This window comes from Narcine bancroftii, chromosome 3 (genome assembly GCF_036971445.1).
Source record: "Narcine bancroftii isolate sNarBan1 chromosome 3, sNarBan1.hap1, whole genome shotgun sequence".
NCBI classification, from domain to species: Eukaryota; Metazoa; Chordata; class Chondrichthyes; order Torpediniformes; family Narcinidae; genus Narcine; species Narcine bancroftii.
The window spans coordinates 270,634,625-270,649,668 of NC_091471.1; the positions used below are offsets into that span (position 1 = coordinate 270,634,625).

Genomic DNA, 15,044 nt, shown 5'->3' on the forward strand with positions numbered 1-15,044 from the left:
TGTTCATTTTTTAAAAAACACTGAACGCTTTGCATTAAAATGTCAGCATAAATAACAGGATTAAAAGTGAATCTACAGAATGTCAGTAGCTATTTTTACAACATATTTCTACTGAAATTCAGTTTGGACAGAGATGGTTCATAGAAATCAATCTCCCAAAAAGAACATAATTGATGCATTCAGAAAGTACCAGAGAATATACTTTTCTCTCCTGACTTAACTTTCTGTTTTGCAATCAAATCAGAGTTAATTTTAAATGTGTTTCATCTTCTTTATGAACAGAAAAGAAACATATAGCCTTTATCTGTTTTGACACACTAACTCTCACAGATGGCTATTCCCATTTTGAATTTCCAGCATTTATATTTTACTTTACATCATAGTACAACTACTGCAGATTTCTAGCCCTTCGCTCCAATAAAAAAGGATTTCGGAATACCTCAAGCATACTTGATACATATTGAATGAATATTCGTTAATGCCTGTGGTTGGTACTCGAACCCTCAACACATCTTGATCTGTCGGTATGTAATCACTGGCTGCAATCCGATCAATTTCAGACAGGTAACTGCAAAAGAAATAAGCAGATTTTGCTTAGCAGGATTTGATGAACCAACTAGTAACAGTATGGATGGGCATAAATGAAAATCAAGTCTGCAGATGCTGAGATTATACTAAAAAACACTGAAATGCTGATTTCTTATGGATTCTGCAAGACCTGCTGAGTTCCTTGAAATGTAGGTAATATATCTGTACCTCCTGTGGACGCTGCAAGTCTTGCTGAGTTCCTCCAGCATTCCTACTTTTTTTTAAAATATGAAAATATACTGTTACTTCAATCAAAGAAACTTCAGGACAGATGGATCTTCAAGAACTCTACCTTGTGACAACTAGCTCTGGAGCGGAATACGAATGATTATTTGCACTAAGCATGTGTCCAAAAGTTAGATAACAGCTAAAAAATATCCAAGTTAAAAGAAAGCAAGGACATCAAAGGAAGCAATTCCAAACATTGGCTCAGAAAAACGGCCTTCATGGAAAACACTAAGCCGCATTATATCAGACATTTCACAACCCAAATTAATGCAACTCCAGAGAAGGGTAGGACCGAGGGGTGTGAATTTGTAGTGCTGAGATCAATCAAGACTGAAATTACAGAACCACTCTTCCACAAGCATTTACTAACAAAACAAACAGACAGGACCAAAATACAAAGACAGAAATGGTCACCATTTATAGCTGGACAGCCACCAAGGTAACTTCTAAGATGAGAAGAATAAAGTTAAAAGAATAAAAACTGGAGACAAGAACTTTGGGGAAAAAAGGTAGTGTTACGGGGTATATTATAAAAATACGTCTTTAAAAGAGATAGATTACGGGAGTGGTTGGTTTTATTTTCCCACACTCTATTGTTAAAACCAAACATCCACTCCAAAGACCCCAAACCCAATCTTTGAAAGACCTTCATCAGCACTTGAGCCCATGCTGTCCATTTCCACCTGCTGTTTAAAATTCCTTCCAGAGCAGTTTATTTGTCTTTGCAATGACACTCAGAGCCTGATATCTGGCTTCAGCAAAGCTCTGGCATTTTAAATGAGATGTGAAGTGTAAGTATCTGTTTGTGAAGTGACCTGCACTAAACCCCCCACAATCTCTTTTAAAGACACATTTATGTATAATATTTAATATGCCCCTTAACATCAGAGAATTTGGATTCATTTCATGGTTCTGCTGAAGGCCTGGTCACTTGGTTTCCTTGTGCACTTCTCAATTCCACAATTCTATGAATGAAAACTTACTAATTTGTGGAGTCAAATAACTGGTACTCCCGGCGCCGTTCATAGCAAGCCTGTACTCCTGAATCATTCCATATACTTTTAATTGCTTCTGCATGATGCTTATCCAGGGTAGTGATTTTATAAGCTTCCAATTCTTTTATCATTTGAGAGCGTTCCTGTTGATTTAAAAATCAGATCATAAATAATCAGTGGAACACATTTTTGCTTGTTAGATTTCCATTGTTCGATTTTCTGCAAAATGGAGAGTGCTGGGGGGTGGGTGTGGTTCCAGGATAGGAATTTCCCAAAGTCAATATCACTTCTCGTACTCACGAAGGGATTTAAACAAAACAATATGAAAAATAAGAATGGAATGTTGAAAATTAGACAAATTATGACAGAACTATATCCAAATATCTTCTGCCTGCAAATATAATACTATATCTCTCATGGAATCTTGTACAAAATCTCAAAGGATATTAACTATTAATGAATTTTTAAAATCTTGCAAATATTCTCATTTTGCTGCTTAGAATTGGATATTGCTGTGATTAAAGAAAAGTCTCTGTAAAATGGCGGGTCTACACACATTTTCAATCAATCTAAAGACCCGCTGTGGTTCTCACACATCACTAACCCTGTAGGATTTGGTTAACTCACACTTGACTGGGAGATTAAATATTGAACAGCAAGCCTCGACAACGATGATCTTATCATTCATCTTGCAAAAAATCTGAAATTTTTGTTTCAAAAACAACATAGATTGCCATGCAATTTGAGATGAGTACAAATTAATTTAGTTTAATCTATTCCATAAGGCTCGAGCCTGATTACCATGATTTAAATTTTAAATTTAGATTTGCTGCAAGGTAACAACAGGTTATTTTGGCCCATGAGCCTGTGCCAACACAATAACATCCAATTGACTGCAACCCCCGGTACGATTTGAACGGTGAAAGGAACCTAAAGCCCCCGGAGTAAACCCGCACAGACATGAGGAGAACATGCAAACTCCTTACAGGCAGCACAAGAATTGAACCCTGGTTGCTGGTGCTATAACAGCACCTCACTAACTGCTACGGTAACCGTGCCACCCAAGAAAATTCAATTGCACATGAAATGCTGTATTTGAGATATGCTGAGGTTTTATATGCAAAGTATCACATGATGCTAATTCAATTAGCAGTGGCTTTTAAAGGACATTCCTTATCAAAGTTTGCTTACCCTAAAATGAAATCAGTGGTGGATTAACCATTAGGCTGAGTAGGCTGAAGCCTAGGAGCCCAGAAGGTAAGGGGTGCCCGTCACAACCAGCTCTCAATATAGGCTCACATTAGTTCTGGATCCACCCGTCAATCAAGGCTTGCGGAAGTACCATGTTCACCTGACTCCCATTTTACAAGCTGCTCGATCATCAGTTCAAATGTTTTGCCAACTGCAGCGTGAATAAAAGTTCTCACGACTGAAAGGAGAACAAACACTTTTATTAGCTCATAACTAAGGGTAGGGTTCAACAGAAGTCTTCAGAAGAGTTCTGGGTTTAGGCAGGAAACCAGGGTTATATGTGGATAGATGGGAGCGGAGCCAGGAGGTGGGACCAGCGAGATTGACAACACCCTACCAGATAATCCCAGTTCATTGCACCAACACACAACTGTATTGGCTGCTATGTGGAGCTAGTTATATCGATTCGAAAATCTGCTCTCTAAACTCCAAATTTATTAAAGTGCTCTCATTCAGAGTCCATCGCTATTTAGTATCTGTAATGATATGGTTTACTGTATGCACTAGCCAGTACAGGCACGGGCTGGCCTGCTCTCCTGAAGATATCCTCTCCTAGACTCCTCCCCTGTGACCCAGGCCATAAAGGTCAAGTCACCTCTTCCTTCTCTGCACTTCCCTAGCTTGGACCCAGGTCAGCAAGTCTTTTGTGTAATAAAGCCTATCGTTCCCCTCAGTCTTTGTCTCTCTGATTATTGGGGCAACTGGTAGTGCCCAACAATATCTAAAATGCCAAACCAGACTCAGGAAACCTGGAGCGCTTGGTCTTTTGAAAAGTGACTGGGGTGAACATCACAGAACAGAGCAGTGGCAAGTTTCATGGCCGCCAGAAATACCCAGAAGCCCCATGGTGAGAATGCACCTTATCTCTGCTGAAGAAGCCAAAGGCGCAGTTGTGACTCAGAAGTGACTTAAGGAGCACGCGTGGTGTTCTCCAACACCCCGACTGGTAACAGTGGAGGCGGAGCTGCACGGTTGGTTGGTTGGGGGGGGGGGGGTGGGAGGGGAAGAGTTACATTGGTCTATCAAAGAGGAGGTGGGGATCTGCATCCCAAAGAGCAGCTGCTGGATGGGGCGAGGAACTGGGGCAGGCTCCATGGACGGTTGCATGTGGCTGTGGCCTGCTCTTCACCCATGCAAAGTTCTGCACCAAAGGCTTGGCCTGCGGGTAGGTGGGGAGGCCCAATAACTCATGGCTGACAAATCCCCCCCCCCTCCCCACCCATGACACCAGCCATGACTGTAAGGTAAAATTTTGTTTGATTTTAATCGTTCTTCCTCCCCTCCTCCAACCAAACACCAAATGGTGAATTCCCAGCACATCCCCTGCCGATAAATTTAGAATATGTGAGGGCATCATGCCAAGGCTAATAAATGGAACAATTTCACTTTTTTCTATTCAACGAAAGGTGGAGGCCATGGGACAGGGGAGCAAGACCGAGGGGAGCCCTACTAAAGCTCAGCCTAGGGCCCAGTGATAGTTAATCCACCATTGAATAAAATGCTAATCAGCATGCTCCTTGCACCTGGAAAATGAAGTAGTTGTTACTGTCAATACCTGTGAAATGAAATAACTATGAAAAAGGATCCCAAAATGTTCCCTCCCCACAGAATGCTTCCTTCCATTCAGAAAAGTCACTGGGCAGAAAGATCAATTTGTACTTGCTTCTCTATTGAAGGAATAAAATGTTTCAAAAGGCTAAAATCAGAAGTTATGATCGACAATCCATTCTGTCCAGAATTAAATCTATAAATAGTAAATGGGGCAGCATGGTTGGCGTAGTGGTCAGCACAACACCTTTACAGAGCCAACAATCGGGACCGGGGTTCAAATCCCGTGCTGTCTATAAGAAGTTTGTATGTTCTCCCTGTGTCTGTGCGGGTTTCCTCCGGGGGTCCTGTTTCCTCCCACCATTTGAAACAAACCGAGGGTGTAGGTCAATTGGGCGGCACGGACTCGATAGCCAAAATGTCTTGTTTCTGTGCTGTTTTTCTAAATTAAAATAAAATTAAAATAATCCAGGAGGCATGACAAATTTGAACAATAAGATGTATTAAGGTTGGAATTTTCACGTTAATTTCTATGATCACAAGCGGCACTGGGAAGACTAACATTTATTGTACATCCCTAATAAGAACACAAGAAATAGGAGCAGGAGTTGGCTGTCCGGCCCGTCGAGCCTGCTCTGCCATTCAATGTGATCATGGCTGATCTGATGATGGGCTCACCTCCACCTTCCTTCCTTTTCCCCATATCCCTTAACTCCCCTCCTATGTAAAAATCTATCCAACCTTGTCTTAAATATATTTACTGAGGTTGCCTCCACTCCTTCACTGAGCAGCAAGTTCCAGATTCCCCACCCTCGGGTAAAAGCAGTTCCTTCTCATCATCCTAAATCGACTACCCTGAATCCTTAGTTCTAGTCTCCCCCAACCATGGAAACATCTTGCCTATTTCCATCTTACCCAAGCCTTTCATAATTTATACATTTCTATAAAATTATTTTTTTTAAATTCCAATGAGTACAGTCCCAGTTGACTCAATCTCTCCTCATAGGCCAACCTCCTCATCTCTGGAATCAACCTGGTTAACCTCCTCTGCACCGCCTCCAAAGCCAGTCCATCCTTCAAGTAAGGAGACCAGAACTGCATGCAGTTCTTCAGATGTGGCCTCACGAGGACCTTGTACAGTTACAGCAGAATCTCCCTGCTCCTAAAATCAATCCTTCTCGCAATGAAGGCCAACATTCCATTTGCTGTCTTGATAAGCCTTTTGCGACTTGAGTGTTATTGCGAAACCGATGGCATGCTGCCTTCTTGAAACACTGCAGTCTTTCCAGAGTACTCCCACAGTAGAGAATTCCTTCATTTAGAAACAGTCACAATGAAGGAGTAGTGATGCATTTCCAGGTCAGCATACAATTTGGGAAGTTCAGATCGTGAGATCACTCCGTGACTGTCGAATTGTCCTTCCAGATTAGAGAGATCTCCGGTTTGGAAGAAACTGTCGACAAAGCCCATGTGTTGGGACTGTGTTTTGTTGATGATTCAGTCTGCAGCAAGGTGAACGACTGTTGGAGGAAGGGAACATCTGGGATGGCTAAAGGTTGGTCAACCAAGCAGGCTGCTGTGACATTCATCCTGGCAGATGGAGAGGTGTCTTTTTCACTCAGAACACAACTTTTAAGTGGCATAAAGATGGTGGGAAGTTGAGTTGAGCTCATTGCAATATCTATATTGCAATATACCCCTCCTCAGGCTTGCTTTGGCATACAGAGGGAAGCACAGGTTTAACTAAATGAACATCTCTGAGGATCTGTCCAGGGGCCTCCATATCAATGCAATCATTAAGAAGGTATGACTTTGGCTGCACTTCATGAGAAGTTCAAGGAGATTTGGTATGTCACCAAAGACTCCTATAAACTTTAACAGGTGTACCATGAAGAGCATTCGAACTGGTTGCACCACTGTTTGCTATGGAGATAATAACATCTCCATTGCACAGGACAGGAAAAAAATTACAGAGAGTTGTGAACTTGGCCAACACCATGACGGGTACCAGCCTCCACTCCATCAAGGACCTCTACAAGAGGCGATGTCTCAAAAAAGCAGTCTCTCCTCAGGGACCCTCACCACCCAGGCCATGCCCTCTCCTTGCTGCTAGCATCAGGAAGGAGGTACAGGATCCTGAAGACGAGCACTCAACGGTACTGAAACAGCTTATTCCCCTCTGACATCAGATTTCTGAATGGACAATGAACCACAGTCACAACCTTACTTTCACTTCTTTACCATTAATTTATTTTTTACTGTAATTTATAGCAATTTTGCACCTGTAATTTTGCCACAAAACAACGAATTTCATGACATGTTCATGACAAAAATTCTGCTTCTGGCAGGATAAAAGATAGAATGAAAACTGCTGAAGGGATGAGAGTAGGAAAGGTACCAATGAGGGGAAGAAACAACACAGAACATAAAACTTTATAGTACAGGCCCTTCAGCACACAAAATTGTGCTGGCTTGTATCAACCTACTCACCAATCTAAACCATCCCTACATCACACCCATAACCCTCTATTTCCTTGTATCCATGTGCCTATCTAAGAATCCCTATTGTACCAGACTCCTCCACTGCCCCTGGCAATGCATTCCAGGCAGCCACTGCTCCTCAGGTTAAAAAAAAAACACCCCTGATGTGTCCTCTAAACTTTTCTCCCCTTACCTTATGAGATGTACTTTGGAATTTGCTAATGGCACACCAAGAAAATGTTGCTGGCTGCCCCCCCCCCCCTATCTATTACTCCCATAATCTATTACTCTTGTCTTTTCTTCTTTGGCTTGGTTTCGCGGATGAAGATTTATGGAGGGGTAATGTCCACGTCAGCTGCAGGCTCGTTGGTGACTGACAAGTCCAATGCGGGAAAGGCAGGCACGGTTGCAGCGGTTGCAAGGGAAAATTGGTTGGTTGGGGTTGGGTATTGGGTTTTTCCTCCTTTATCTTTTGTCAGTGAGGTGGGCTCCACGGACTTCTTCAAAGGAGGTTGCTGCCCGCCGAACTGTGAGGCGCCAAGATGCACAGTTAGAGGCGATATCAGCCCACTGGCGGTGGTCAATGTGGCAGGCACCAAGAGATTTGTTTAAGCAGTCCTTGTACCTCTTCTTTGGTGCACCTCTGTCTCGGTGGCCAGTGGAGAGCTCGCCATATAACACGATCTTGGGAAGGCGATGGTCCTCCATTCTGGAGACGTGACGTAGACCTCTATTAAATCATCTCTCATCCCAATTTGCCCCAAAATGAAAGGCCCCAGCTCTGGTAAGCTTGCCTCATAAGACACATTCTCCAATCCAGGCAACATCCTGGTATATTTCCTCTGCACTCTCTCCACATCCTTTCTGTAATGAGGCAACAGGACAGAACACAACATTTCAAGTGTGTTGAACAGAATAACAAGAAGGAAGAGCATTGTTAAAAGTGAAATGGAAAGAGCCAATAGAAATAGAAAGTGGGGGGGGGGGGGGTGCAGAACAGCAGCTAAAACACACACCAAATATGTACCCGAAACATTCATATTAATATGCAATGAAGTAATCATTGAGAAACATGCAAGGAAAGAGGAGAAACTCTGAGGAAGTGCAGAGTTAAACCCAAATATCTTGATGTTAACCTGGCAAAGGTGGAGTTGGCAAGTGAATTTATTCAAGTTAGAAAATAGGTTTGATCTTGGAGCATGTCCGGAGGGCATTTGAAAGGTAGATTTTCAGAAGATCCTCTCCTATAGACCTGATGAAAGTATTTTCCTGAAAAATTGATGGTTGGATATGAAATGGAGCTGCCTTAGATCAAGAGGTGCCATAAAAATGTCGATCATCAGACCAGAAGAATGAAACTGTAGCCAGGAATGAGGCTGGACCTGAATTGAAAGTTTGTGAAAATCCAAGACTAGACATAGGCCCAAGGCAGGAAGGGCTTTGACATTATCAGAATTAATTTAAAACGGAATAAACTGAATATCAAAACTTAGAGCAGCTTTGTGGTGCAGACTGAAGTTCAGGAAAATAAATCTAAGAGATGTACTTCCTTCAGGCTGGAAATAACTGAAGGGCATTCCAGCAGATGAATCTAATGATGCAGAACAGAGCAAGATGTGATCTGCACTGAGAAAAACAAGTCAAATTCATGCAAATAAGAGGAAACACATGGAAGTCAGCATAGTTGAAGTGAAAACTCAAAGCTGGAGAAACTCAGCAGGTCAAACAGTGCACCTTATATAGCAAAGATAAAGATGCATAACCAACGTTTTGGACTTGAGCTCTTCGCCAAGGTATGAAAAAATGTGGGCAGGTGCCCGAACAAAATGGTAGGGGTGAGGGGCAGGGGAAGGCGCATGGTCCCAAAGTCAAGAGGTAATCGGTGGATAAGGGACAGAAGGAACACCAGCAAGCAGGTGGAGGAGGGATGGCTCTGTGAATGGAGAGGGAAGAGGGTGGAGATATGAAGGAAAGGAGACATAGGGAATGGAAGGGAAGGAGAATGGAGAGTGAGCTAGCAGAAACCAGAGAGGTCAATGTTAATGCCATCTGTTTGGAGAGTGCCCAGGCAGAAAATCAAGTGTTGTTCCTCCAATTTATGGCTGGTCTTGGTGGGATAGTACATGAGGTCAAGGGCAGATATGTCAGCATGGGAGTGGACATGGAATTTAAGTGGTTGGCCACTGGGAGATCCCCATCACTGATGCAGAGCAAAGCAATCTCCCAGTCTGTGTCTAGCCTCTCTGATGTAGAGAAGGCCTCAAAGGGAGCACCGAATGCAGTAGCTATCTCCCACGGATACACAAGTCAAGGGTGGCTTCACTTGAAAGGACTGTTTGGGGCCCCAAATGGCTGAGAGGGAGGAGGTGTGGGCGCAAGTGTGGCACTTCCACAGGGGTGAATGGTGGGGAGGGATGAGCGGATATGAGAGTCACGGAGGGAGTGGTCCCTACGGAAGGTGGAGAGGATATTGGATGCAATGATTAGGATGAGGAAGGAGTCATCAGTGAAAGGTCTATTCCTTTCTTTGCCATTATCATGTAACTGTTTGTGGAAACTTGCTTCTAAATTATGTGGCTGACTATTTTTCAAAACCCCTGGTATCTGGAATTCAAGCACCCAGCAGCCTCAAGCAATCAACACAACAATAGGTTAAAAAAAAAATGAACACATTTAAAATTGTAAAAGTAAATGTTCTCTGAAGTAACACAAACCTTTGGGGAAGATGGGAGCAAATTTTCAGCCAGTGGAGGGCCTCGGTCATGCTTTGCTGTTGGAATGAAGTTGTGTGAAACAGCAATGGTGTCACTCAGGATGAAGAGCTGATTGATGCCACTCGCTGTTGGGATGAATCTCCTAAAGTTTTGTTCAACGTCTGTTAAGTACAGGTATTCCTCAACTTGCAACCCTGTTCCGTCCTGGCCAAGCGGTCATTTCACGGAATGGATGCATGTCAGAATTGCACTGTATCCATGCTATAGTTCGTCAAATTCAACTTGGCCGCCACCAAGGCCAAGTCTCGCGAGAGGCCTTAATTTCCATAGATAGGCCTGACTTTCACCCGGAAATGCATAATTTTTATATTTTTTCTTCATTGTTTTTTTTTTAATTGGTAAGTTGGGGAATACCTGTATAGTGATTTTGTCTTTTGTCTTTTAAACTGTTTATTCTTAATGCAGGTAGTATGAGTTAGGCATTGCAAGACTCAAGCACCTGGAAAATGCACTTATCTGCCATCTCCCCATTCCCATCCCCACTGGATACCAGAGGGTTTTACTGTACTTCATTAGCCATAAAGTATTTTTGAATGAAAATTTATCTTCCTCTACTATCCATGTACTTTGAGCATTTCTGACACTAGTGACATTATGTAAGAATTGAGGAAAATTTCATCATGTTCCCTATTATATTCTGCAATCCCTTTTCCATATCCTGTATTTCACATGAACTGTTCGGCTGGAGAATCAGGAGGGAACTTTTTTTCTTTTTTCTCACTGTACTATTACCATGCTCTGCTTAGGAATGCTTTGCAACAGCTCTGATCAATGTCACATTACCCAAAACAGTCTTTTCAGCATCTTGAGAAATATGAAAAATAAAAAGACATTAAATGGGCTCAATTTTGTTTATCGATTCAAAATAAGGCAATTCCTGACAGAAACTTCCTGGCATAAGTAGTCATGAAAGAAATACGTCTGCTCTGCCCAGAATTAAAAAGAGAACAAAAGGGATCTGTTAGGTAGTTTATCTTCATGTCAGACTTTTGGAGTTTTTTTTGTGAGATGAGCAATAAGCTTTAAATAAAAGATTTCCTTTTCCAACTCCCTATCCTTGTCACTGCTGGCTGCCTTGACTGACAAAGTCCAGAGAATTAATGAGGGGAGAAAACCCTTCTGAGAATATTTTGTAGCAAAGTAACTCAGTCTAAGCAAAGGCAAATCTGCCAATCAGGTGAGACTTCTGACAGCACCTTTCTCCTTGTTGCATTTGTACCTTAACATCCAAATCAAAACACTGCCAGGTATAGAAAGGAAGGAAAAGCTCATGTTTCCACGAGCTGATTGGCCTGTTTGAGATTTTCCAGAATTTTCTGTTCTTATTTCAGATTTCCAGTGACTGATTAAATCTCTGACCCTATCTTCTGCATTCTCCCAAATACAGGCATTCTTAATTGAATTGCGACTGGTCCTTGATAATAACTTAAACGCTGCAAAACATTCCAAAAGGTTGAAGTGAAACTAATCTATAAACCAAAAGGCAGATTTTTCAAGATTGCATTTTGGATGAGTGTGATGCTAAGGCCATCTTTTTTGGCTAGTTATCCAAGGATGGCTGCTCTTGTCACAAACTTCTGATGGCCTCCTAGAGAAGGTGAGTCAGATGACTGGAGGGCAGAAGAAGAATAACCCATGATGGAAAGCTAGAGATCATATTCCATGTTATTGTTTTTATGGTCCTCAGAGATCTCAAGACAGAAGAGGTAGTTATCATTGTAACTTTGGTGACCTCTTCTATGTTCAGTGGTGACAGAAGGGGCTTGTGCCTAGTCCATTGGCAGGACATTGATTGCTCTAGATATTATGATAATGGAGCTCTGCCCTTAGGAATAATAGAGTGAACTAACCTTCCTTCATCTGTCTTTACTTGGTAAGGAGATCGTTAAACCTCTGAATGTCAGAGTTCTACTCGTGTTTGGTCAACATTCCTCTTTTTTAAAAAAATACATCGACAAAGAAAAATTGACCATTTATCTGTCTTAGTACTGATTGTGGAGTGATGAAACCAAGACTTGGTCCTCAAGTTTATTCAAGAAATAATCACTGTACTCTAAAACACTCACGTAAAGTACCTTAAGAGATTGTGGCAGCATGAAACATTCTGATAGAGCTCTCGAATATGCTTCAATAACAGTTTGCATCATTGACGTTTATTTTGCTTTAAAGATTTTGACCTTCCAGTTTCAAAAAATCGAAGGTTGGATACAGTAAGTATCATAAAAGTTATATTTCTGGTATGTTATTCCACCAAATTGAACAAATGAAAAATGACCCTGTGAATTTACTTTTAATATGTACCAGAATACAATATTTGTTGAATAGAATTACCAGCACATTTCACTTCCAACAATTGATTTTATTTCAAATCAGTAGAATGGAATTTCAGAAAAACTAATAGAACATGCAGCCGTTCTCAACCTTTCCACTTAAATGCCACCTGAAGTAATAGGTGTTCTGTGGTTAGTAAGAGATTGCTTAATTAAAAAATGGTTGAGAACTAGTGGTTTAACTCCCGCAAGAACAACTGTTTTTTTTTAATTCAATGAAATGAACATGGTTATCACGAAAGTATTGATTTGTTTTCATGTTCTCCAGAGAAGGAAATCTGCCATGTTTATCTTGCCAGGATAGATCCAAGGAAAAGTAGTTGAGTTTGAAATGGATGAATGAATGGTCATTCAGCTTGCACACTAAAATTGATCTTGTTCCTATCTACATTGAAATTTTTTAAAATGTCAAGCTTACATCGCAAGCCATGCATAAAAAAAAAGAAACACAGGAGCCAATAACTTATGCAAATTACGATACTGGGCCAGTATTCCTTCTCTTATAGTCTCCTGGTGTGCACAGGAAGAGTTAGCTCATCAATATTAAACCCTACCTCTTTCTTTACCCATTTTCTAGAGTGCTTTGACTTAAGAGTTAATAAAACTTGTCTTTTAAGCATAGTCAGGACCATTATGGAGTCAGATATAACAGATCCAAGATCAAAGAAGCAGAGTCCATTTTTTGTTACATATACCATTTTGACCTTACCTTATTTTCCTGATGTTGATACAGTATGTTCAAGGTGTCCATTGCTCTCGTAATGGACTGCATTGCAGTAATTATATTTTGGTAGACCAACTTTGCAAAAGCTTTTCGTTCTTCTTCGGAATATCCTGATCCATGAATTATTCTCAATTGTTTGATGAATGTGCTTTTTCCACTTTCTCCAGTGCCTAGAATGACAACAGATACCATGATACACATTAGATTGGCAACTCCTTGGAAAATACAGCAGCCCATACCTCCAAGCAGCAAGATTCAGACAACGTTCAGGCAAATGTTAATCAGTGCGAACAGCAGAAGAATCAGAAATTCAGAATTTATTGGCATGAACATTACGATATTCATTGTCTTTGTAAGGTAAAACATCATGAGATGGGAATGTGTAAGGAGTTACCCTGTACAGGGCTGTAACAAGATGTGAATGCATCCTTGTACTTACAAGATAAGAGAGACATTGATGGATTGAGAGGCAGGAAGCTAGCAGGGAAAGGATAGCAACAGTTTTAGTCATTGGACAAGTAATGATATGATGATGTTCTAAGCATGTATCCAAGGGTATAAAAAAATCACCATTTTGCTGATAACGGCAGAATGCATTCTCCGACTAACTTTGTTAGTCGCAAGTGTTACAATCCGGTAATAAAGAACAAAGAACCCTGATTTCGACTCAGTCTGGTGTTTGTCTCACTCATTCATGAACAAAGCAGACCTAACATCTTGCAGCAGCAAATGTTGCTATAAATTATATTTCAAAAATAAATAGAGTGTAAGAAAACTGAAGAAAGTGAGGTGGTATCTGTGGTTCATTGTCTATTCAGAAATCTAATGGCAGAGGGAAGAAGCTGTCCTGTGTTGCGAGGTGCTCATCTCCAGGCTCCTGTACCTCTTTCCCGATGGTAGCATTTCCCATGCAGACTGCATATTAAAACATCAGGCTATTCCTGACCCACAAACAAAGCCTGGAATTAAATGAGCTGGTCATTGACCCATCAGAATTTATGAGTGCTCACTGTGCACAAATTGGATAGGACTTTTCCCCAAATGACAATACTTCCAAAATATTTCAATGGCGGTAGAGCAGCTTGGTATTTCTGAAATAGCAAACACTCTCTGTTACTGCACAAGACCCTCTCCCCGTGCTAAAACAAACGCGTCTTGGCAACTGACCACACTTAAAACTATTCTAAATGAAGATCAGTCAGACACAACCACAAAGGTAATTAATTCAACAATTTTTAGGTTTCATTTGCAATTATAAATATTAACACTAAGTGAACAGAAAAGGGAAATTACCATGCTCTCAGTGCACTGTGGGTAACTTGGTTCAGAACAAGTGCATGCTAGCAGAACATCTTGCTAGCAAATAGTTCTTAAATATCCAATGATGAGAAATATCAGACAAAATTATTATTTAATAAATATGATGCAATAAATCTATTTTATACATGCCTTTCATTAACTTGGACCATCGTTAATTGATAAGGATCAATTGTGCAAAGTTGTGCTTTGCATGGTGGACATCTCCAGCCATGGTCAATAGTGACGTGCCTGATAACACTCAACAAAATTTGTTACAGCTATTTAATGAAAATGTTGTTCTTGTGTGTACGTCAGAAGGAGAATATCCTTTTGGTGTTTTCATTTCCTTTTTTCATACACTGCTTTCCCCTTTTACACCTTTCTATATCACTAAGTGGTTTAAGATTTGGTTGTTCTGGCCACAGTTCTGCATGAGCCCAGTCAATCTATCTTCACTTTATATATTCTAAGTCTTCTACTTCCACATCGATTCTGAAACAGATTGGTATTCAGAGCAGTTCACCTTTTGGATACAGTTGTCTGACTTCGGTGGCCAAAATACATGGGAGAGGTTATGCAGTGGATAAGGATGATTCCTCAAGTCAAATAAACTGTTTGGGAGGGTGGGGGGGGGAAGAAACAGCTACAAAGGAGATGATTTCAAGAGACCCTTTCAGAATATAACCAGAATAACAATACAAAAAATGTTAATTGAAGTTGAAGCAGAGGTCTGGTTCAATCCAAAAAGGGGCAAATTCATTACTGATCGAGGGAAGGTTTAATTCCAACACATGATTCAAGTCAAGATTATAAAATTAAAGAAATG

General features: G+C 41.0%; 1 protein-coding gene across 2 annotated transcripts in view; it reads right to left on the reverse strand.

Annotated features, from left to right (window-relative positions):
• LOC138758767 (guanine nucleotide-binding protein subunit alpha-14-like) overlaps positions 1-15,044 on the reverse strand; it is a 54,010-nt gene that overhangs the window by 12,869 nt on the left and 26,097 nt on the right. For both annotated transcript variants that reach the window (XR_011354421.1, XM_069928133.1), the window contains exons 2-4: positions 12,905-13,089; positions 1,800-1,954; positions 440-568 (exon numbers count right to left, since the gene is read on the reverse strand). Coding sequence is in view for 1 of the 2 variants with exons in the window: in XM_069928133.1 (XP_069784234.1) it covers positions 440-568; positions 1,800-1,954; positions 12,905-13,089 (469 nt within the window). In the remaining variant the exon portion in view is untranslated. The remainder of the gene's footprint in view (positions 1-439; positions 569-1,799; positions 1,955-12,904; positions 13,090-15,044) is intronic.